General features: G+C 35.5%; 1 protein-coding gene across 3 annotated transcripts; it reads left to right on the top strand.

Annotated features, from left to right (window-relative positions):
• The first annotated feature begins 780 nt into the window (after positions 1 to 780).
• LOC113507031 (phospholipase D2) lies at positions 781 to 24,776 on the top strand. 3 transcript variants are annotated; one of them, XM_026889901.1, is made up of 21 exons: positions 781 to 1,081; positions 4,118 to 4,327; positions 7,461 to 7,617; positions 11,454 to 11,720; positions 11,919 to 12,039; positions 12,386 to 12,537; positions 13,007 to 13,138; positions 14,199 to 14,347; positions 15,046 to 15,281; positions 15,673 to 15,777; positions 15,926 to 16,065; positions 16,772 to 16,936; positions 17,336 to 17,664; positions 17,923 to 18,120; positions 18,655 to 18,787; positions 19,245 to 19,353; positions 19,709 to 19,879; positions 20,496 to 20,662; positions 21,075 to 21,315; positions 21,714 to 21,929; positions 22,197 to 24,776. In XM_026889901.1, the coding sequence occupies exons 2-21, from the start codon at positions 4,150 to 4,152 to the stop codon at positions 22,425 to 22,427; spliced, it is 3,597 nt and encodes a 1,198-aa protein (XP_026745702.1). In that variant the 5' UTR covers positions 781 to 1,081; positions 4,118 to 4,149; the 3' UTR covers positions 22,428 to 24,776. The 3 variants fall into 3 exon arrangements, with proteins under 3 accessions (XP_026745702.1, XP_026745691.1, XP_026745699.1); XM_026889890.1 differs by lacking the exon at positions 781 to 1,081 and adding an exon at positions 1,088 to 1,442; XM_026889898.1 differs by lacking the exon at positions 781 to 1,081 and adding an exon at positions 1,469 to 1,562.
• The last annotated feature ends 1,001 nt before the right edge of the window (positions 24,777 to 25,777 follow it).

The following is a 25,777-nucleotide window of genomic DNA, read 5'->3' on the forward strand; positions in this document are numbered from 1 at the left end:
AAAATTAGTTTAAAATATTTCATTGGATTCATGAATGGTTGGTGCTGTGTTATATAACTTTACTTTGTATTGACTCAATTTGTTCTTAACAGTCTACCAAAGACTATCGAATGCATAGTTTAGATTATAATAATATAAGGTAGGTGGTAAGCGTTGACACAACTGACAATGCGTCACAGATATGCGCCTTATAAAACTATTTGAGCAAAGTTCTTACTTGCTCACACTCCGTTCTACTTTACGATTAGGAGCTTTGGAAATCGTGCTTAGGAAATGTAATGGGTTTTAAAAGAAAATGAAATAAATGGTTTGTCGCTTGCCTTTTTTTGTATTAAAACATAATCTTTATTACTCAAGTATTTGAGTATGTGGTAGATTTCTAAACGCACTTCACTTTATTATAAGTCAGTGATTTCCGAACGTAATGAAAACAGTCAAAACGTCTAAGTAATAATAACATCATGATTCTGACGTGAGTCAGTGACGTCGAAAATGCAATTGATTCAGAGGTAGTAAACATTTTTACATAGAAACTCGTAATTTATAAATGATTATTTTTAAGTATTCGGAGTTTTTCTTAAGAACATAATAGAAGCTGTATCATCTAGGTGGAAAAACGCATTTCTTTTTAAACTTTTTATTCATTGGTAAAACTGTTTTGTTTAAAAAATACCTACTCATTATTAGTTAGCACCTAACGCTTTTTACAAAAAAAAATGGTTAAGCATTTTTGGAATATTTAACATTTGGTTGGAACATGATATCGAAACTGAAAACGATTTAAAGAGAATCTGGCAATAATGTTGGTAAAAGAAAACAAATCAGTCACGCATGACTGACGTTTTGTGTAGATAAACATCATTAAATGTTTATAACCACAGAACTTATGAGATAGACAGATAACATTACGTCATTTCTCTAAGTAGTTCATACTTTTTTACCACGAAAATCCTTGAGTTCGCTTTGTAATTACTCGAATGAGTTGATCATTAGTTCATCCGGGCTTGAAAAGCCTTTGTTTCATTCATTGCCGCTCCAACATGTATTTCCCGATCATCGTTTCCTAAACGTAGTCAAATTAGTAAGTAAAGATTTCACTTATCCCAAAGTAAAAACCTCTAAAGGTCTTGCCCACTCAGCCGTGAACGACGACTCACTGTCGTCGGCACAACTTTTGCCATGAAAACGGTGAATTCTTATAATGCAACCTCTTTTCGCAACCGTCGAAACAGTACTATTATAAGCGTGATATTTTATTATCTTATCGGCGTAGATTATGTACACAAGTGTTGGTTTTGTACCGTGTAATGGACAACACATTAGTTACCAGCACTCAAATGGGTACCGTGTGATTACGTCTGAATATAACGAAAATAATATAACCAACAAACGTATGGAACGTAAAGAGTTGACATTGAGTTTCCATAACTTAATCAAACGAGGTATAGTAAAGTGTTCTCCATTTGAATTTTATTTTGTTTTTTTAAATGAGTGTTCAGTGGCATATCGCAGTGAGTGTTAAAAAAGGTTTTAACAGTGATTTATGTGTGGATTTCAACACAGTGAGTTAAATAGTTCATAACATACATTTCAATACAACAAGTTACCAAATTGCACAAGCTTCGCATTATTATTAATTAAATAATAGTGTGATTATTGGATGGTAGGTTCTCATAATTATCACATTAATTGTAGTGGTCTTTATCATGTTTACCACTATCTAAAAAATCTTAGTCATTCTTATAGATTTTGATGTTCTTTGTCCATTGTGCTGCATGTTGAAGTAACAATGAGAACAGCAACATACCTAAAACTGTAAATATTTTGCTTGCTACAAAACATAACAGAAATTTTTAACTGACAATTGCAGCAATCCTTTTTTCCTTATAGTGAACATAATGATAATATTACTCAATTACTGATTCTAACAGCTGTTGTATGTGTATAAATATTGGAAAGTGTATCTTAGTTTAAAATTAGAATAATTAATTAAGCATTTAAAAATAGTACTGCACTGGATTCTTGTTGAGTTAAAAATAAAATGCTTGGCGCTATCTTGTAATTTCATGTTAGAATTATAATAATTAGTTTTTTAACTATCAGTGAAGATAACAACCTTAGGAAACAGGTATAAAGTACAGAATCGTGTAATACAAGGAAATAACATTGAACACAGTTTTGTGTCAACATAATAAATTGATCGCCTAAAGTAACAGCCTTGGTAAAGAGATGTTTTTTAGGTTTCTTATATACTGTGATGTTCTAAGAACTAAAATGAATTAACCAAAATAATAATAAGTGATGAGCAGATTGATATTTAGAGTTAATATATTACTATATTATAATTTAAAAAGATTTATTTGCTTGCTGGCTAAAGGTTGGCTTAACAGTCTCATTAATAATAAAAATATTTCTGCAGTGTTTACAGGTACCTACAATATTAATAATTTTTTTAATTTATTAATTCCCATTAAATTAATTCCTGTGATGCACATAACTGACTCTATTGGAAGCTTCATATAACATAATTTAGTTTGTTTTGTATTTAAGGTGAATAATCCTGTGTTCCAAGACAAATTTCTTGAAATATTGGTTAAGGAATTTTAAAGATGTGGAGGACAATCTTTTTTTGAGGATTTTGTAAAATTTTGTATTTGATATTTTGTTATAAGTATTGTCAGCAGTATTCCAGCACACTGCACAACTGTTCAATTATACTATTAAAACAGGTATGCACGGCATCTTTTTACAACTCACTTGGTATTATTCATCCTCAAACAACAAGTGTTTCATCCTGTATTATTATACCATTCTTGGTGATCCTATTACCATAAATTACCATGTTGGAGATACATTATCCAAACAGCTGTGACTTAACATTTATTATTAGTAAAGGTGTTTTATGTTCAAGGAGTATTAGTACTGTATTAATTCAAACTTCATCTTGGGCTTATGTCCAACAGTGGGCCTGGATAAGCTGAATTGATTGCTTTATATTTATGGCTTTCGGAGCTAGCAGTCACTTAGTTCTTACATCTGTGGTTTATTAAGTTTTCCTAATAAATGGTTATTATACTTATTATTAATTATGTTATAGCTACATTTTAAGTATAATTAGCTAAAAAACATCACGGTTTATCCCTATAGATCTATCCCTGTAAATCTATCCATAGAATTTTGCACTTAGTTTCGTAGATTCTCATACACAATTCTCTAAACAAACAAAAATACTTTTATTTTCTTCGTCCGCACCATTAAAGAACTCACTATGGTTTGAAGAATGTAGTTCATTCCTAGGAGGTATGAATAAAACTAATATCATCTCTGCAAACACGTCTATTCAGTTATCAGCAAGTAAAATACGTTAAACAGGCTTCAATTGAATTAAATTGAATGATATAGTAGTTTTATTCTCTCTCTCTAAGTAACTTACTGGGTATGGTTTCTGTTAACCATTTGCTATTGGGCATATCATTTTTAGGGTCCTGTTGCCAAAGGACAAAAACGAAACCCTATTTCTAAGGCACTGCTGTCTGTCTATCCATCTGACATCAGGCTGTTATTCATGAACCATTATAAATAAATTGTTGAAATGTTTACTTATGATATATTTGTTGATGCTTTGACAAATTATAATTGAGATATAAGAACGATACGGTCATACTATTGATTGGTGACCACTTCGTTTTTCTTTAGCTTACTTGTAGGGAACCCTCAGTTTCGCGAATCTGAGTTTCACTTTACTGGATTTTTCCTATTTAACGCACTATTAAACGATAATGTACTATATAAAGTGTGGTAAGGACAGGTATAACAGCGGAGGCCGGCCGGTTAACGCACATACGGGTTTGACCTTAATTTGTAACAAAATGTTAGAAATCTATAACATACAGCCATGAGCGATTTTATTTGTAAGTATTCTTCTCACGGTGAAAAATAGAAAAAGAAGTTTGCGAAAATCATTGTTATCGTTATCATTTTTGCATAATTCCAAAATCTATGTAGGTCATAGATAAATTCCGGTTTGTTTTCTCAGCGATCCTATATCTCGGAAGTTCCGTTAAGATTATCGGATCGACCTTCAATTGTCTCAATGTTATTTTTTCTGTGTTCTCAGATGAGCAACTCTACGGGTATACAAACTACGGGATGGACACTCCAACGCCGATGTCAGCATCAGGTGACTGCCTACCAGGCTTCTTTCCCGCCATGGATTCCCTGAGTCCTGGCATGGATTCAGACTTTGACGAGAGTCTGGCAGTGCCTGAGTCGCTCTCCGTTATCAGTGCTGATAAAATTGATAACAAGGAAGGGAACAGCGCTGGAAGTGAGTTGCTATACTTTGTTTATTATGATTATAGTCTTGAGTTACAAGGTATTGTTGTTGAGGCATGATGGCATACTATTTGCCACAGATCGGTTTTTGCTTCCACAACTGGAAGGGGCTTCCTTTAAGAAATATTATTAATTAAATAATAATAATAATAGTGGAAGTAGGCACCGTGAATATCCAAATGAAACTTAATAAATCTCAGACATTTTGTTAGTCTGTTTCTATCAAAATTGCCTAAATCGATACTCAACGCGAATAAATTGACTTAGCATGACTTAGCGGCCATTTAGTGCATAACGTTTGTATATTAAGCTATTAAGTCCCTGCAACATTCTTGGCGCATAAACCGGTAGTCTAATTTTCCACTATGTGCCTTTGTGAAGCATTTCATACTGTTAAAGGTTTTCATTTGTTTTGATATCTTACTATGAGCTCTTGAAGTAGGACCGCTACTATTACTGAAAAGTGACATTGCAATTACATTACTCTGCTCCTTGTAGCACCTTGATTCTACAGTCGAAAGCCCTAAGATACAGTACAGTAGCAGAGTTTTTCCGGAAAACTGTATGGTTCGGTTTTTGCTTGTGATTCGTATTAGATTCGGTTCTGTAAATATATTAACGAAAAACTAACATGGAGTAGTAATCCTGTATTGTCAGAGTCCTAAGCTGTCGATAGACTGTAGTTTCAACTCTTTTAATTGCCCGAATAATCGCTAGTCTTAGGTTCTGAGGTACTAAGCGAGATCGTCCGCAAGGATTACCGCAGCCCCGGTACACAAAGTGGAAAGGAAGGAACATGGGTAGATTTTTCCGCTCAACCCAAAGCGGAAGAGAACTCATTTGATGTTTTCACCATCCAAAACAAAGAAGGGTTCAACCAGTTGACTTTGAATTTGATAACAAACAACTGCTATCTACATTCATGTTAAGTCCCTTACATACCAAAGATTACGAACAACTTGAAAATGTACGATTAGAGAAATCAATGAGTGTAAACCTATCGAAGCCAAACAAACAAGATGAGGCTCAATCAGTGTCAGCTAACATTATTTGATAGCATTGTTTTAGTTTGTAGAGCTGTTAGAATCTCTCGCTAACTGATAAAGTGATAACGCCAGTACTTGTAGGGACTTGTAGGTAAATAAAAGTTGTTTGTCTGTTTTACCGTCATATCAATAAAGACGTCAGCGGAACTTCAATAACAGATGTTAAGGAAAACTGTAATCACCAACTTATCAGTCTCGAATTAAGTGTTCCATTAAAATTCGTTCTTATTACAATGATTCGGCTAAAAATTTAGAATGTCAGCCTTGTTTTATACTTGATTAAAATAATTTTTACATCTCTGATGCGTGAGTTTGAGTAGGGATCAAGCCATGTTTGCGTTCATGAGAAAGCTCTTTGATATACTGTAGATTGCTCTCTTCTCGATTGTCATACTCTATCATTGATGGGGTCGGCGTTTCGTTCGCTTTTAGGACAGAGATTTGGTTTTTATTGTCGTCACCTAAATTCTATCTTGTTCTTTTTCTCCATGGCCGGATTTCCCTTGAGGCTTAAAATTCCCAGGTCTAAGGCACCAAAAGGTCTAGGTCGTTTGTAGGCTTCCGTGGTCAATAAGTAAAACAGACAGCGGCTTTGTGTCATGAACTGTGATAGCAACACGATTGAAAGTTTCACAGCATCATGTATCATACGTGGAAAAAAGCCTTGAGAAGACCTAAACCCTCGGGACGTATCAAATCGTCCCCCGTGTTTTCCTCACAGATGTGATAGTATCTCTGTCTATACCAATCTTTATTTAACCACAGGGTCACCCGAAATGTGAACCTCACGTGCCTATAGACTTCTAATTAATATTACTCATACGGTGGTCTAATTGTCTCGGTAATAGGCCGACCTGTTAATAACAAATTCTTATTGCAACGGAAAACCGAATTGAAAACCACCTCAAAAGACCTCCTTAAAGTCGATTAAAATGTTGCCTAATTCTTAATTTCATAGTGGTTTCTTAATTTCAGTTTTTTTAGCTTGTATAATTCAGTTTATGTACATCAGTAACGACTTGCCTTAATTCTTGACATCCTGTTGAAAGTAAAAATTAAAGTTCTGATAACCTTAACATTGCTACGTCGAAGTTAATACTAGCTAATACCAAAAACAAAGTATTAAATACGTATTTATCTTATCAATGATTCCTAAGGTAATCGGACAAAAAGACTTGTTCAAATGAGATTACTTTTATACCTCTAGATAGAGAGTTATTAAAACATATTAACACAAGGTATTCTAGAGACCCTCTAACCGGTTTCTGAAATAATTATTTAATTTTCAAGACTATTTTTTTGTATTTTTTGTATCCTGGAATAATAGCAACAAACATGGGAAGAAGCTAGTAGTTTACAAGTAGTAGAAAAAAAAACTACGTTAAATTGTCAAGTACCGTCAAACAAGCCAACTTTGCCAATCAAGGTATCTTTGCCCCAAAAGCAATTTATAAACAAATCCTCTAATATAAGAAACAATTTTAGTTTTATGGCAATATTTATTATTTGGGTGGAAAGGTGATTATAAATGTTACCATAAAACTAAAATTGATTTATTAATTGATTTATAATGGATTTGTTTATAAATTGCTTTTGGGGCAAAGATACCTTGATTGGCAAAGTTGGCTTGCTTGACCGGTATATAATGTTATTACTATCACAAATAAACCTCTGATAGATGTTAGATACCAATATTCGGCAACGAAAGCCTTTTTGTGGGTTGTGTTATCAATTTAAATAGCTGATAAGAGTAATTGACAAATCGTGCTAATCGTAATATACTTTCTATTATACAAATGAAGGCTTCGACCTTGTATACTGAAGGTTTTTATGTGATTATACACGTCCTTTGTAAAAGCATACATTTAAGTTATTTTAGACGTATGTTGACTCTGTATAAAAAGATATCGATTAAGTTGCGAGGCAATTGGAAATAGTGATTTTCGTTTGACTATTAATTAGAACTTTAACTAGATGTGTAGTTACTGTGCACAATTTTTGGTAAATTAATAATTACTTTTAAAATATTTAACAAAACGTTTTCAGCTGTTTTCAACTTTAATCTTACATTTTTTTCAGCGTCCACGCAAACCGCAGTGCCATTTAGAGCAGTCCACAACCCGCCGATAAAATTCAGCTCGGTGCACAGGAAAGTGTTCATTCCGGGTGTTGAAATAAAGGTCAGATTCGTGGAGAACGAACGAAGCGTCACAACACACCTGCTCAATCCTAATTTGTAAGTACCTAAACAAGATAAAAAACGGTTGACATAAATGGTATTCAAATTCAACAAAAAGATCAGAACTGTTTTAACACTTATATCCAAACATAACCATACAACCAACCAACATATGAACGCTATGCAAGCATAGATTAGCTTTTAGTTAAATATCAGAAGAAAACGGATTTAATAGATAATAAATTTAATTTACTATCTACTTATATCCTAAGACATACTTGAAGGGAATTTACATACTGTATTACGTACCAACTCGAATACTATGAATCATCAAGATTAAAATCTTATTAACGAACTTAAGTGCATAGCTAATGATTACGGACTTGAAGAATGAAAGTATGTTTTTATCAATGATTTTATCGTTTGAACACTTATTAATGTGCACTTTTTATTTTTCAAATATATTTATTAAAGTACCGTTTATTTGATATAATGAGCAATGCAACCAACACGCTCCTCCCCCGCTCCCCGCGAAGGCGTGGCCAAATACACCCACACACTGTGTAAAGAGTATCAGTCTTCTTTTCATTCAATATGTTACCAGATACATTAGGCTTAGTGCTGAAACTGATTTAATTTTGTTTTCAATTCGCTCCTAAAATGGTATTATCGATCGAGACTAAGATCGATTAACGTTTTGTCATAAGCGTCTTTTGGTGCGACCGTGCCGAATTAGCGCTAGTGTTGGATTTCAGAGTACCAAGAAGCACGGCTGTTGTGTTTTGTGCCATGAGGGGTGGGTTTTTTACCAGAGCCAGCCAGAGTCGAGCAGAGCATGCACGAGCAATCCCGTGACTCTGGCTAAAGCAGTAGGGGTGTGTCTTATGTCATTCTCATCCAAGCTTAAATAGAAGTATTGTATAAAAATTGAGCAATATTGACAAATTACGCAGTATGATGTAATTCTTTAGGCATTAATTCGTCATTCTGATTAGGAAGGTGTTGTTCATTATGTCTATGAACTTCTTCAAAAACAATTGAAGGGAAAATAGATAACTATCAGAATCAACGCTATCCTGAAAAGCCATTATATTAATACAATACTTGTTAATTAAAATTTCAAGCACATGATGCAATCCCTTATTCACCTATGTATAAAACAAAATTAATGCTTGGTTAGTTAAAAGATAACCGGTGTACAAATCATGGTGGCTGATAACAAAATCGCTTGATATCACGAATTAGTCATGTTCCGACTTTTCTTTACTTTTCCATTGTGTTTTTTACGTCACTATAGATAACGGTTTATGAAAAGGGCCTTCCAGTAAGTCTTAATGTAATTGTTACTTCTGTGGAAGGGAGACGGCGGAATACACGTGTATAGCGACGTCTCTCAATAATGATTGATAGTAGAGTCTGGACTAACGGCTTCTAAGAAAATGAATATTTTTATTTTATGAACCGTGATAGCTAGACAAAACATAATAGCTAGACTGTTGAAATTGATTGATGATTTGTTTCTGCAGCTAAAACTGCAAATACTAGGAATAAAGATGTAATTTAAGCAATAGTTTTTATAGCTATTTATAAAAATCTTAGATAACCAGAATTCGTAGAAAACACTAGCTGGCAGACTGTACCTACAAGTGGAGTATTGACGATTGACTGTCATTACTTGAAGTACCTACTAACATTTAAGTAATACTTGTGTAAGCATGTAGGTTTAACTTAACATCTTACAAAGCTTGTTTTATTGACAGTACTTAATAGAATGACGATACTTCATTGCTTGCTTACCTATATTGCAGAGTGTCAGGAAAAAAACAAAAGAAATAATTTTTTTTAAACTTATTTGACTGTCTGAACCATTCTCGTTAATGTTTTGTATGGACTTGGGTCTGAATGCCAATGTCAATTACTTTAATGTAAATAGATGTCTTAAAAATGAAGTTTTGTTTCCTTGAAAATTAAAAATTGCTTTTTTCCAGTATATGAGCACCTACCATAAGGTGTATGCCTTTTGTATTTTCTGCCACTGCTTACAATTGGCATTAAATCTAAATAAATGCAATACTTCTCGACAGTATAATAATACTAATCTTAACATTGACCTTTCAACCATATGATGTTTTCAATGCAAACAATTCAATAGCACAATAGTATTAGAATGTGGCCCACGTAACGGTTCTTTGCTGTGTAAATAAACAGAAATGCCATTTGTCCACGCTACATTACCCTTAACCGGAATATTAAACACTTCATATACTTTCAATTTCATTACGGCTGTAATCGACCGTCGCCAGTACTATATGCTTTTATAGCAGGACCGTTGCTGATGTGGAAAAGAGAAAGTGCTACGAGCAATGTCGCGCTGTCTCCTTTCTTTTGTTAACTTTTAGGTTCAGGAGATACCTATATTTCAGCTGTATGGTTAATCCACAATTTTGTATTTATTTATTTTTAATATAAGTACAATTTAATACATATTGTGTGGTGTGCAATGTGTATGAAATCGTTGCATTTGTTGCAATACAACGAACAATGCTTATAAAAAGATTTTGTGTATTAAAAATTCAAATTATTCCTAGTTTGGTAATAACTTGGTCATTCAGAATTTTGCAAATACTGCTTTAACATAAAACAAAAAAGGAAATAGGTAGCCATAATGTATGTAAATGAGCCCTCAGTAGTCATCGACACTAATAAACTAATATATAAATAAGGGTGTAATTTATCTATATTATGTATGTATTTAGAAATATATAAGTATGTTTATCAGTTGTCTAGTACTCATAATACAAGCTCTGCTTAGTTTGAGACTAGATGGCGTTGTGTGAAAGTTGTGGAATAAAAAAAAAAAAAAAAAAAAAAAAACTAGCTAATAACATGCAAGTTAGACACTAACTCGAGCATTGATTACGATTATCAGAGTGAATCACTGATGTAATTGTGTGTACCTCTACTAATACATGCTGTTATTGGCGTTATTGCCTACATTTCTATCAAGTGTTACTTATAGGTATATATTTTATTCATGAAAATATGAATAGGACCTTTTGGGTATTTTATTCGTTTGTTTCTTTTATAATATTTTATAGATTTACCTTTCTTCATTCAGCAACGAAATTTTAACAATAAATAAAATGGGAGGTAGATTTCATGATGAGATGGATTTTCACTTAATAAAATCAATATACGATACGAGGATAAAAGGCATCAGAAATTGTGAAATGTGCGGAAGTGGGGGCTTGATAACGTCACTTGTCGGTAAATAGTGTACTGATAAGTGACGACACACGAGATTTCATCGAGTTCTACTCATATATTTAATTGAATTTTATTCAGGAAAGTAGCTTCGCCTACGCAATATTGAAGCGTTCAGTGCAAATATTGTTACAATTATCTTCCCTATAAAATATTGATAAAGTTTACAATGTAGATAATTTATTTTATTGTATGTGTTGTTGACTTTCCTGTCTACGCTCTTAGTAGGCAAAATATTAATCTTGTTTTTGAATGAAAATCAATCCGTCATCGGTTTGTTTTAGTTTGTGCTACAAGCGGCTATTTTTGTCGTTACTATGTCAGGTCAAGGTTAAAACTAATTACTGACGCAGGATTTTGTAGCCTAAATATACAAAATAAAACCCTGTTAATTAAACTCTTTAGTCAAAAAAAATAGTCTTTAAATTACTATGATTACCCGCTGAAAGTGCTGTGACCGAATATGCAGTAATAAAAGAAGCATACAAAATCATTTTTTCTATATTAATGCTGCTCTTTTTGATTAGTCGTACCCCAAGTAATGCCAGGCAAAGAAGGGCTTATTACCAAGTTCAGTATAATATTTTCTGTAACGAATTTAAAAATAGTTTCCTATCTTGCATTTCCAGATACACAATCTCCCTCACACATGGCGACTTCAACTGGTCGATCAAGAAGCGTTACAAGCACATCCTGTATCTCCACCAGCAGCTCACACTATACAGGGCTTCTCTAGACATACCTTTCCCAACAAAGAACCATAAGACGAGACGAGCCAGCTTTAAGAATACTGTGGATACTGAAGAAAAAGCGGAGAAGGTGGCTTTACAAGCAGTTCCGAGAAGCAACTCGAAACGAAATGTTAGGCCCAGGAAGAGGAAAGGGGCGTTGCCTAGGTGAGTTTTGTGAAGAAGTATGGATATTTTTTTTTCTATGGTGTAAGTTCTACACACAAGTGTAAATGCGTGCATTATTAAGGTGATATGGGTAAGCACTCATATTTTCCTATCTCTTCACGAATAACTTTTAGAGAGACACAAGAAAAAACATTAAAATAGCTTTACATACTCTAATATCTGTTATTATTCTTTCAGGTTTCCAAAAAAGCCTGAAGTGATGGTGACATACGACGGCATCCAGCTGCGTATGAAACAGCTCGAAGAATATCTGTACAACCTACTCAACATTTCGATATACAGAAATCATCATGAAACCGTAAGAGAACTTTACATAAGAACTTTGAAAAATAAATTGTTAATTGAAAATAGTATGTATATTACTATGCTGCGTTGCTACTCTCAAAATACTAGAGTCTGGTTAACTAACCGCACGGATATCCGGGTGTTTGGTGTCACCACACTAAGCGTACTGTTGGCGACGTGTCATGGGCTCGATCCCTGCGTCGGACAAGCATTTGAGTAACTCTGGAAAGCTGGTTCCGAATCCAGTTGACCTGGACATGTGTCACGAGAATTAAATCGCTTAGTGGTTCGTTAGAAAAAAAGATAACAATGATACATCTGTTAAAAACCAAAAGCTAAATTATTTTTGCATATTTCAGGTTAAATTCCTCGAAGTATCAACCCTGTCGTTCGTCGCGGAGCTCGGCAGTAAAGGCAAAGAGGGCATGATACAGAAGCGAACGGGATCCACCCAGCCCGGGCAGGCCGGCTGCAACTGCTTCGGACTGCTTGGCAACATGGTTTGTGTGAGGTTAGATAGCGTAGGAATTATGTATTTACTTGCTGAACCAGCTGTTGCCCTCAGTTCTGCCCGCAAAACATAGTCAACTTCAAATGTTTGCGGATAAGTAGAGATTTTTTTAAAGGAATTAAAAGTTGAGCCGTTATTTATTATTTTCGTTATTAGGGATAACCGAATTAAAATAAACTGTAACTAGATATTGACACTGAGACACTGATATTCGGATAATGGTTTGTCAGGAAAGATTCCCAAACTTATTCTCTACAGACTCGGCAATCAGCGCCATCTATCGACTTTTACATATGTTTAGAGTTAAAAATATTGAAAAAGTCTTGTCGATGTAGTTTGATAGCATTAATAATGGCAGAACGGATTGACAGGAAGATTCACAAATTATTTTATTTATTTTTATGATCGACTTATACATACTCTAGTTAAAACTTTTTACTTGATTGAAGAACTTCTCCGTATTTTCCAGGTGCAACTACTTCTGTACTGGCCTGGTGTGTGCCAAGTGGCAAGAAAGATGGTTCTTCGTGAAGGATACCTTCTTTGGCTACATACGACCTCGAGATGGAGTGATTAAAGCCATCATGCTGTTTGATCAAGGGTAAGCTACAGTTATTCATTGTTTCTGTTATACGTTGGTTTAAGTTATGCTTCAACAAGACTTTTTTCGCGTAATGTTGCCCTAAAATGTGGCATAAGTGGTACATTAGGTACTTACTACAATATTCCTATATGTATAAGTTATAAAGTAATGTCTCTATTTATATATGAAGGCACATACAATTAATACATTATTTTTCGTTTCACGCAGCCCCGTATGATTTGTAAGTATATAGTGGATTTTGTATGTGTGAAAATAATATTGTCTTTATAAAAAATCTCTGTACCATACCCTGATAAAATCTCATGTAACTTTCGTTCTTTATAACGTCAGCAGTGATATCTTGCAAAAGCGAAACGATGGTCATAGACGGTGTATGTTGTACAATTATTACTGGCAAACTGACTTATATGACGTCACATCGTGATGAAATGTAACTGTCAGTAAAAATTGTGTTATCTGTTTCACTTTTGTTAGATATGGAATACTGCTGTTCATAGATTTGATAACTTAATAAATCATCGTCGGTTTATGTTTCATCAACGAATTCCAAGTCATCGTAACTTTCGACTTGTTCACATTTTAATATGTACATTATATGTAAATTACTATTGTATATCATCATGGTATCTTATAAACATATTCGCATGGTTTTGTTAAAAGGAAGATGTAAATAATATACTTATAGGAGGATGTTTTAGGCTAACTCTCATCAGCCTTATCAGTCTTGACAGTCAGTCAAATTAATCTGTTATCAAATTAAGTATCACGGCTGTGGTTAGTTTCCAAAAAAAAGAAAAAGCATTTTTAAGTTGGAACTAAATGATTTGTCATCCCCACTCTCTAGTTCCTTAAGTTTTTAGATAATATATATTGATCTCGCCACTGGTCAACTATAATAATATGACTAACTATACCAGTGTCGCGGCTACAGAAGCAACATGAAGGTCCTGCAGCTTCCTCTAATTTGAAGTCAGTATCTAAACTGATACATTGTTTCATACAACATAAAACCTCATCACTAATGGTTAAGGTTAACATAACCCTTCTCTTTCAATAGATTCGAGGTGTCAAGCGGTATGTACTCCACGGGCCTGAACCATGGTCTGCAAGTCCTCAACCACAGCCGGCAGATGGTGATCAAATGTTGGACGAAGAGAAAGAGCAAAGAGTGGATGCACTATCTCAAAACTGTTGCTAATCAGACCGGTGAGTTGAGTGTCAATTTGTTATTATAGTTCGACTCTAGTCGGGCCACTCCGATAAATACGCGTGCGTAAACAGTTACATTATTCAATAATAAATCATTTTCACGATAGTTATAGTTACCGGCACGGATCTTGAGCGCTGACTTTCACCTGCGCAGAAGTGATTTTTGGGGTCCCTTTTGCGGTATGAAGTGAGGCACGGGGTGGATTAAGTGCTGTGATTGTCCCGCAGCGCATCGCGTCATAGCCGGCATGAGTGATTCGTTTTTTGATGCAGTTGCATGCACCTCAAGACGGCTCAGATTGGCGTTTTATTCGGTCACTAGCCGTTGCCCGCGACTTCGTCCGCGTGGTTAGAAGATATAAGTTAGGATTTTTTGAACGGATTTCCTCGAAGATTAATATTTTTTCCCGTTTTGCTACATTTTCCATTGTATCTTCGCTCCTATTAGTTGAAGCGTGATGTTATATAGCCTAAAACCTTCCACGATGAATGGTCTATTGAACACAAAAATAATTTTTCAATTTGAACTAGTAGTTCTTGAGATTAGCGCGATCAAACAAACAAAAAACTTCAGTTTTATAATATTAGTATAGATGAGTGTACGATGCGCAAAGCGATCCCCACTCTTCAGCCGATCGCTCAAGATCTGTGCCGGTACCCATAGTATCAGAAGCTGTGTCCATCCTACCCCGCAGCGCGTGACTTCACGTTCCCCAACGTGCACCACTCGTTCGCGCCGCCGCGCGCCGCCACGCCGGTGGGCGCGCTGGTGGACGGGCGCGCCTACCTGGCCGCCGTGGCCGACGCGCTGGAGCTGGCGCGCGAGGAGATCTACATCGCCGACTGGTGGCTCAGCCCCGAGATATACCTCAAGCGGCCCGCGCTCGACGGGACCTACTGGCGGCTTGATGTACTGTTGAAGAGGAAAGCGGTACGTATTGTTTCTTACAACTTGGTGTGTTGGTGTAGTGATGAGTCATGAGTTCGATTCCCACCCAAGACAAATGTTTGTGTGATGAACATGATCATTTGGGGTCATGTCTGAGAGTAACTTTTCTATATTATGTATGTATTTAAAAATATAAGTATATTATTATTTGAGACTAGATGGCGTTATGTGAAAGTTGTAAAATAATATATTATATTAAATTATTTCCGAAACTTTTTAAAAAACTGTACGACGTTTGAAGAGATACAAATAATTGCGCTTGTTCTTCGAAAAATATTTCAACCATCTGTTGGTGTGTTAGTAAGTTTTCAGTAGCATGCCAGTTTGTTGCAAGTCCCAATATGTGTGTAAAATTATATTGTTTCACTTGCAGGCGCAAGGAGTCAAAATATTTATAATGCTGTACAAAGAAGTCGAAATGGCGCTCGGTATCAACAGTTTCTACAGTAAAAGTAGACTAGCTAGCGAATATATTAAGGTAATACTTACCTCTAATTACAATTACTTTTTCCATGAAGAATTATTACACTGTGTCCTACACACATCATAAAACCCAAAAAATAATGCATTATTTTTCGCAAGTTTTTTTTTATTCTCTATTTATGGACCCGCCTGTATGCTCCCAGGTCTTCCGTCACCCCGACCACGCTAAGAACGGCGTGTTGTTTTGGGCGCATCACGAGAAGATCGTGTGTGTTGACCAGACCGTGGCCTTCGTTGGGGGTATCGACCTGTGCTATGGACGCTGGGACGATTATAAACATAGGTAAGACAATAAAGAATAAGACATAATAAAGGCATTGTTTTGAAAAATATCAGTACAGCAAAAGAAATGTTGTCCAGCAGTGGACTGCGATAGGCTGATGATGATGATGATGATGAAAAAAATTGTTGATATCCATCAAAGTTTCGTCAAATCATTGTGCAGGTTTAGACTTGAAAAAAACTTTAAAATTTCATGTTTTTGAATCGTGATTATTTAATTGAAGGAAGCGTTACAATTTTTTGATATGTCTGATTATGCGAATGTAACAATAAATACGGCGCAGGTTTTAATTGTCATATCACGTTTTGTCATCATTTTTATGGTAGTTGATTTAGCGTGATTTAGTTATTCGATAGAAACGAATTATCATCGTGATTAAGCTATCGTGTGATAAATCTATATATTAATTATAATCTAAAAGTTATACCAAGGATTTTCCTTAAGATATATTGGAAAAAAATCTGAGGCAAACGTATCTAAACGTTGAAGTACACTAAAGAACTCTAGACTTACAACAAAAGGTTCATTTTGTTTACTATCAATGTCCCTTCTCCTCAAAAACCTTCTTTCTATTCTCTTCCTTATACAATAGAATGTACAACACTTGGCGATAAAATGAGCATCCTCCCATTAAAATAAAGCTTCCTTTAAACAGACCCTATGCTAACTCATACACGACGTCTAAACGTAAACAAATCCTTTCCAGGCTAACAGATCTAGGCAACGGACCCCACCCGGTCTCCACGATCAGAACTAAGAAGAAGACGTCGAGCTCTCCCGGCGGCGGCCTGTACCTACCTCACACGAACGGACTGGAAGCTGCGCTGGAACTCGCTAAGAGTTCCAAAGACTTAGTTATTAGTTTGAATGAGTAAGTTTCATGCTGTTATTTGGTTTGGCTAAACTAGTCGAGAAAGTAGTGGAGAGATTTCATTGCGGGTGTGATATATATATATGTATTCATGGTTTGTAGCACCTTGATTGTGAATTTTTCTAATTACACTCTTCGAATTGATTTCAAAGAGAGCTTAGGAGTCTTACGAACAAATTTGTGGTGTTACTCCTTACTTGGTTTAGACTAAGTCTTATTATGACATAGTACTCTTGATCTTAGATAGCTTGCATGGGCCTACTGGCCTCGGTAGCGCAGTAGGTAGCGCTTGAGTCTTAAACACAGGGCTAAATGTACTATTGCCCATTTAAAGATCTGGATCCAATACATTGCTCTTTATGTGTTGTCTAAATTAATCTTTCAACCTAACATCTACAGCGCCACACTACAAGACGACCCTCAAAAGGAAAAAGAGCCAGAACCAGAGCCGTCACCAGTAGAACCTACCCCAGAAAACCTCCCGGTCCTGGAGCCTGGAGACCAGCTCCTCATCACCAACCCCCCACCACACGACAAGCACGAATCCCCTGAAGTCCAGAAACGAAATGTCCTGAACAAAATCACGGACAGAGGGAAAGATATTATTAGTATACTGTACCCGCCATATGAAGAGGAGAGGTATGAACAGAAGTTTGATGACTCAGAAAGGAAAAAGGCGGAGAAATATGCGCTGTCCAATGACCAGATATTACTTACTGATGCCTTAGGTAAGATATGGTGGTAGTCATTTATGAGAAAAATGTTTTATGTGCAACAAAAAATTTGGTTCTTTCACACAGATTGAAATAAATCATAAGTTTATTACAAATGTTGCATGCAGTTTTTTCTCGAAGCTTTTCTATGAGTTGTACATAATGTAGGTCCAAAATACTAAATTTTAATATGACAAATCCATGTAATAGATTCAAGTTAATCTAATAATTAATTCAGCCCGTTTCATAACCCGTGTTTATAACCATTTCCAGGTGTACCACCAATAGAGATAGAATCTAGACATGTAAGCCAACCCACACCTCTAGCACAAGTGATAGAAGGCAGAGTGATCACGGAGAGGACCAAGGAAGAGCTGGAGGATAATGAAGTGAACAACAAGCTTTGGATAGGGAAGGACTACACCAACTTCATTGTGAAGGACTTCAATAACTTAGATCTGCCGTTTGTTGGTGAGTTGTTGGTAATAGATTTAGTTTTTAATTTGGTCTCTTTTTATTCACGAGGTTGCCCGATGGGAACGCCGTTCTTTTTTGAACTTTAATCTAAAATATGATGCATCTATTTAAACAGAAGTGGATTATTTTTATTATCTTATTTCGCTATTTAGAATTTACTTTGCGTGACTGAACTTTGAAGTCAATTACTGTTCTTACGTTTGTTTAAGTGACCTCTCCCTAAACCCATTCTCCATACCGTTTTTGGCCAAAAGAGCATTCAGAGTGTTATGACATAACTTAAGAATTAAGAGTCATCTTAGCGAGTCAGTCTTTTTGCAGTTGTAGTGTATGTTGTTTTCTAACTCGCTATACTCTCAATGATTCTAACTTGAAAACGATTCCTCTGGATCACAAAAACTTGAGTTATAAAAGCGTTTTGCAGCACTTTATTGCTGTTCCTTCGATACATAATATCTGACGTTCAGTGAGAAGATGTTGTCCCTTCTCTGTCAGTAAGTGTTCCCCCTCACGCCGTACACTCCGCAGACCTGGTGGACCGCAACTCGACGCCGCGCATGCCGTGGCACGACGTGGGCGTGCTGCTGCAGGGCGCCGCCGCGCGCGACGTGGCCCGACACTTCATACAGCGGTGGAATGCCATCAAGCTGCAGAAGGCCAGGTGACCACATCAAATAAACTCCATGTCGTTTTGAAGGTTTCATATAGGAATTCTTATCAACCGACTTCAAATAATACTGAACCAAACTTGATGAAATTATTATGGACATAATGCATAGATAAATAAAAAAAAAGAATGATCAAAACGGGTTCATCCAGGCCGAGAATCTTTTTTATTCGGTTGGCAATAGTTATGTATGAACTCATTCATAAATGATATAGTATGCAACTGATATGCATTTTGGCTACTGTTTGTAAGTCTTGTTAAAGAAACCCGACTCCGTAATTACTGTAAAACTTTATTAAGACTTTTTGATTATTTCTTTCCACTTGCGAGAAGACGAAAACAGGATAAAAATGTACATTACAAATTTTCAGCCGAACTGAGAACTTCCCTTGTTCGAACGATTTAATCAATACAAAGCACTAACGTGTAAATTTTCACTTAACTCTTACAGACAAAACCCGAACTACCCGTACCTGCTACCAAAGTCTTACGACAACATTAAACCGCTGCATGACCTAGACAAACTACTCGAGTGTGACATCAACAACGTATCGTGTCAGGTAAATGTTAAATTAGCTATTTTACTATTAACAATACCGCAATAAGAAACACAAATAACACGTTCCTGAATCATATTATTAGACGTGACTTTTTACGTTAGGCGTATTGCCTTTATTTCCTGCACCCTGTCTGAATGAATTCTTCAATCCTTGCCATAATTTACTAAAAAACATACAACAACAAACGTTGGAGAAAATTTTGTCACGCGTCACTTTATTCTTATTTATTAACATGTTGACTTCAGTCTATTATTATACCTAATGCGATTCACAAGCTGAAATAACACATATACACACATAATTAAGATCCAAAATCCAATAGCACAAATGCTCATGTGATTGTGTCGTCCCCCAGGTCCTGCGCAGCCTGTCCAGCTGGTCGGGCGGGTTCCTGGACCCCGACACGGTGGAGCAGAGCATCCACGAGGCCTACGTGGACACCATCACGCGCGCGCAGCACTACGTCTACATAGAGAACCAATTCTTCATCACGCAGTCTCGTTCTAGTGTCACTGTTAGGAACCAGGTGAGACAGAGACAGTGATATAAGGATAATAATGCTTTATTCGTCTTAATTTAAAAAAAAACGTATCCCGCTTTGGCTGTGTAGCGGGGAGTTTCACAAATATTCAAGTTTCATGCACAAGGCACCCAAACACTGTACTGCCATTCTTGCTTTAATGTTTTTTCTACATGGGAATTGGACCCTTGACATGTTGTGTGTAATGGCTTTGGTCTAGTGCCCCATACCACTCGGCTGTTCTTGATTAGTTATGCAGTTTTTGAAGCGATATATTATAATGCTTTTTCATAAAGTTTCGCGATAAACGTCCATCACTACAGTGGGATTATTTTTAGAGATGAGGTACGCGTTATCAAAACTTGTAATAATAATAGGTAATTGCAGAACATTAAACTCTTTAGATATGTATATCCGCACGCCATAGCCACAGGACAGACGAACTGCATCTGCAAATTGTAGTTTGAATGCAGTTGACTTGACTGCAAACGTGTAGTCAAATTGCAGTTCAATTGCAGTCAATAAACAAACTGTGTGTAGTCGAATCAACTGCATTGAAGCATTTTAGTCTGTCTCGAGCCTATGACGTACCATTCGGATCCTGTTCATGCGCGTCCCGCAGATAGGCGAGGCGCTGTACAACCGCATCATGCGCGCGTTCCGCGCGGGGCAGCGCTTCCGCGTGTTCGTGGTGATGCCGCTGCTGCCCGGCTTCGAGGGCGAGGTGGGCGCGCCCTCCGGCACCTCGCTGCACGCCGTCACGCACTGGAACTACCAGAGCATCTGCCGGTATGCCGCATACACAGTCTTAGCTTTACCTCGTAATGTGGACGTTACTTGACAGATGTACGTTGTGGTACATTTGGACTTATAATTAAGATCATTTCCGTATAAAATCCGTCATTCATTTTACGTGATTCAATTGCGACCTTTAAGACTAAAAGTGATTGTTGATCTGATACGCTATCCCTAGAGGTTAACATACTTATTTCAAATGCGATTAAAACGTTGCTTGAAACATAAACGCCTAAAATCAACAAAGTAATTCATCCTCCACGTATATATTGTTCGTTTTTCTTTCTATTCTACTCACTTTTATCCTTTTCATATTTTTTTTTTTATCTAAATTTGACTTGTCAAAAATCACCAATTAAATGTATCCTTATCTAATTCATAATACCCTATATCTTAACCATCACAGGTCTCGCGAAGCTATACTGACTCGACTATACGAGGCGGGCGTCACAGACCCCACAGAATACATCACATTCCACGGCCTCCGCACACACTCCGTGCTGGGCGGCGAGCCGGTCACCGAGCTCGTGTACGTGCACTCCAAGCTGCTGATAGCTGACGACAAGACTATCATATGTGGAAGTGCGAATATCAATGATAGATCTATGATCGGGACTAGGGATTCGGAAATTGCGGTGTTGTTGCAGGTATGTGGCACTTTAACATTTTTTGTAATGTATTGGGTACGAGTGGGGTAGTTTAAAAATTTTGATTTTGTTAAATATGATGTATTTTATTAAACTAAAATTTTATTTCTCTCCTTTTCTATTTTTTATAATCTAAGGATCATTCTTATTAATATTCGTAAAGCATTGTTTTATCCTTTTATAATTAGGTACGCAAAATCATAAAAAAAAACATTATCGTGTTGAGATTTCTTGTATTTTTCATTCCAAAATACCACGTATTGCATATAATAATGAAAACGTGTATTTAAACATACAATTAACAGCCGCTAAATTATAGCCTTATTTCTCTATTCCACCATAATTCCTTCATCAAAACATTCATAGACACTCATTACTAACACACGTGTCCCTCCCAGGACGAGCAGTTCACAGACGGCACCATGAACGGCGAGGCGTACCCGTGCGGGCGCGTGGCGGGCGCGCTGCGCAAGCGCCTGTTCCGGGAACATCTGGGGCTCATGGGCGAGGACCTGGAGCAACGGGGGCTGTCGCTCGACGACCCCTGCTGCGACCAGTTCTACAGGAACCACTGGAAGGCCACGTCGAAATTGAATACTGATATCTATGAGGAGGTTGGTGTTAGAAAAGTTTTTTTTAATCTGAATAACTCACGCACTCACTCAGTAACATGCCAGCAATGAACAATAATTGAAATTGACATTTTTGACAAGAAAAAGGTAAAAACAAACGGATTTCTTCCTAGAAAATAGTTAAAAAAACGAATAATTAAATAACTTTTTAACATTGAATACTGAGTAAGGACGGATCAGACAAACCAAAATCGTAATCAAAAAAAGTTTTATCGAACAAGCAATTTATCATCATCTCATTTTTTCTAGGTCTTCCAAACCATCCCAACGGACTCGGTCCATTCCTTCGCTGAACTAAAGAAATACCAAGAAGAGCACTGTCACAACCTCTGGAACACAGATCCAGCGTTAGCGAACAGGAAAATAGACCTTATACAAGGGTATTTAGTAGATATGCCGCTAGATTTCCTTTGCAACGAAACCTTGACTCCAAGGAATACCTCAATGGAAGGTATGATGCCGACCGCCCTTTGGACTTAATAATATTAATGTTATTGATACTGCCTGGATTAATATGCCATGAATATCTGTGTCAATAGGATTTGTGAGTTAGTTTGGTGCTTATAATCCTGTAAATATCAGGCAGAAAGCATTCCCTAGTTTGCAGTATATTACGTAAACACTATGAAAATTATTTATTTTTTCACAACTTAAATTGACACAGATAAATTAACGAATAAACTTTTAAGAATTGACGTATTGAGATTTTTAGACGTTGAATCTGTTGAGATGAGAATATTTAATGATTAATGATGAGAATATTTATATTATTAATACCATAATTTATTTCGTGTGTATTGTGTTGTATTTCGATGTTTTGCTATATTTTTCTACGTTCGACGATCAACATCAGTCACGCCTATGCCTAAGCGATGGTAACTCCAATAAAATACGAAAATTGACGATGATGGTCGAACATTGCCAAAGCGAAGGCAAGTTAACAACATAGAAAATTAACGATTGCATAATAAGTACGTACCTCTTTATAAATAAGTTTTAAATGGATGTAAGTGCAATATATTTAATCTGATATTGTAAGGTTGTATAGTCAGTTTGTTAAATGTGAGTGTTTGATGATCTGATGTAGTTCTCTACAGAGTTTCCATTTATTTTTCAATAATACTATGTTTATTAAGCGTCAGTGGTGCATTTGAGCTATACTTCACAGCCAAATAGTTTTCATAGTAAAAAAATGAAATAATTATTTTGCGTCCAATTAAAATAATGTATAAATTATTATTAATCATTAACACCTATCAAAATAGTATACACTTGATGTAACTAAACTACTGCTAAATGCTTTCTAATCACCCGATGTTAAATCAATTAATTCAATAACTTATTTACACGGAACTCCTATATAGGTTATACTTAAAAATGTATTTATCATTCCAATATTCGCGCCAAATTTCACGACCTCTATATTAAAGCTGAAGTTATTTCTTTTTATTATTTACAACATATTTTATTTAAATATTCATTCCATTTAATTTAATTAAAACAATCTTAGCAACTGGGCTAGATAATATATAAAAATAATCAGCATAGAAATGTGTTTATAAAACATGGTGTGATGTCTACTACTACAGATAAGAAACTAACTCCCGAATACTGAAACGGAACTTCAAAACGTTCCTAAATATGTATACCTGTCGCTATTATACGCTATAATATGACAGAGACAGCATGAGGCTAACTTTGATTAAAACCGAGTGTCGTTTCAGTATTTGGCATAGGTTTATTACAAAACTATCTTATGAAAAATCTTATCTTAATCATTTACAGTATTATAATGCATAATTTGACTATTGCTTATTGCGGGTTTCGATCTTAATTTACTTTATTTATATCATTTTAGACCGAGTAAATTGTATAATGATAATATTAAATAACTAAAAAATTCCTATAGAAACTGAACTACTTAAATCTAAGAAATAATATTGATAACCAAAACAAAGAAACTTCCTATTAACATAAATCTAAGCTATTTGAAAACAAATTATAATTGTACTGAAAAATAACGCTTCCAAACTAGAATAATAATAAGTTCCAATTTATAAAAACCGTTTTCAGATCGATTTTTCCGTTCCTTACAAATACATGTCATTCCAGTAATAACCACCGGTTTCAAATATATTTAAACAATATATTCAAATATCCCAAATAAAAATGTGTTCATACATATTATATAAGGACCTAACAAAACTGTTATTTAAAACACCAGTTATTCAATCATTGCCAGCTTTATTTGATTCTAATTATTCCAGTAATTATATAATTATAAAATTTAAAAATTCCATCCAAGTTACCTATTACGGACTACTCACACTTAATCAGCTCTATTTAACTTATTTTCAATTAAGATAACCATTTTATGTAGTGATTGCTACAAATCGATGTTTTCTTGACCATAAGCTGAATAAGTGTAAGTTGTTAACTACTGCTACACTCAGCAGTTCTCATTTTAAAATAGAATGTCAAAAGAAAACCTGTTTTATTTAATTCACTTTCCTATTGCTGGTATTAAATGTTTAGTTATTAAAGTAATGCTAGAAACTCCAATACTGATACAGAAATTAGTAGTATTACTTACCTACGGGGGACCCTTCCCTTGGTTTTTCATGGCTGTTTTTAATAATTCTTATGATAAAAATAATTTTATTTTTTTATTTTTCTGATGGAATATAGATGATTTTATTATGGTGCAAATACGGCTTTTGTTTGTATATTTAAACAAAGTTTTATGAATTTTTAATCTTTTTAATTTTATGTTTGAAATGAATTTGTGTTGTGTGTTATGTGATAATAATATATATTTTTATGAAAAAAGCTTTTTTACTAAACCTGTTGTTTAATTGATGTGGGCAAATTTTTTTATGGATTTCGAGCTACAAAAATAAGGGGTCTCTCATACCAGCTGTACCAGCAATGACAGTATTGCTGGTACAGCTGGTATGAGAGAATGATAATGAATAATGACATTTTATCAAACGAAAATTATATTTTCTCTAAAGCTGATAACGTAAAGGGACTTACCAAAGTCCTATTACCCATTATCTGCACACCCCTCTATTATCTCTCTATTTATAGGAACACATTGACCAATAAAAATGCCATCTATTGCCCTTTTACTTAAACTTACTGCACGCCATTCGCCTACGTGCAGTACGATTTGTACGTGAGACTCGCTCAAAAGAAACATTCCTAATTTGTACAAGTGACAGTTGAAAAGCTAGATGGCGCTAGTAACACAATTCAAAACAACGAGTGGCATGCAGGCCATTAAGATAAAAGGCGTTGCCTAACCTGAGCAACTCAGAAAAATATCTGAAATTATTAACTATCACATTTTTATATTTATTTTCTATATGTCAGCATAGAAAATGTAGAGGAATTAGGATATTTTTTTTTCGTTATATACTTTAATAGGATCATACACAATAATATCAGGTAAAATCATAAAAAAAAATTACTCACATTACTCGATAATCTAACGGCAAGCAAAATTTGTAAAAATATATATTTCAGACTTAACGCTTGTATGAGCACGTTGTACCTAACGAAATAATAAACTTATGCTCGAATTGGCGGTAAAGATTAGACTCGTCAAACTTTATGTAAGTTATTAAGGTGAGATCTCGGAACCTAAGACCCAGAGGGCAATATTCTGATACTTATGACGTTTTGGATCTTTGGCCGCTAAGTGACGGAGAGGGATGGAGTGTACGGGCGACTGGAACAGCTGGGACTGCCAGACAGCATCTATCCCGTTTTAACATAGAAGGGTTCTGTTGACAAAAATTCAGAAAAATTATATAAGAAAAAAAACA

The sequence above is a fragment of the Trichoplusia ni genome, chromosome 2 (genome assembly GCF_003590095.1).
Source record: "Trichoplusia ni isolate ovarian cell line Hi5 chromosome 2, tn1, whole genome shotgun sequence".
In the NCBI taxonomy this organism is placed as follows: domain Eukaryota; kingdom Metazoa; phylum Arthropoda; class Insecta; order Lepidoptera; family Noctuidae; genus Trichoplusia; species Trichoplusia ni.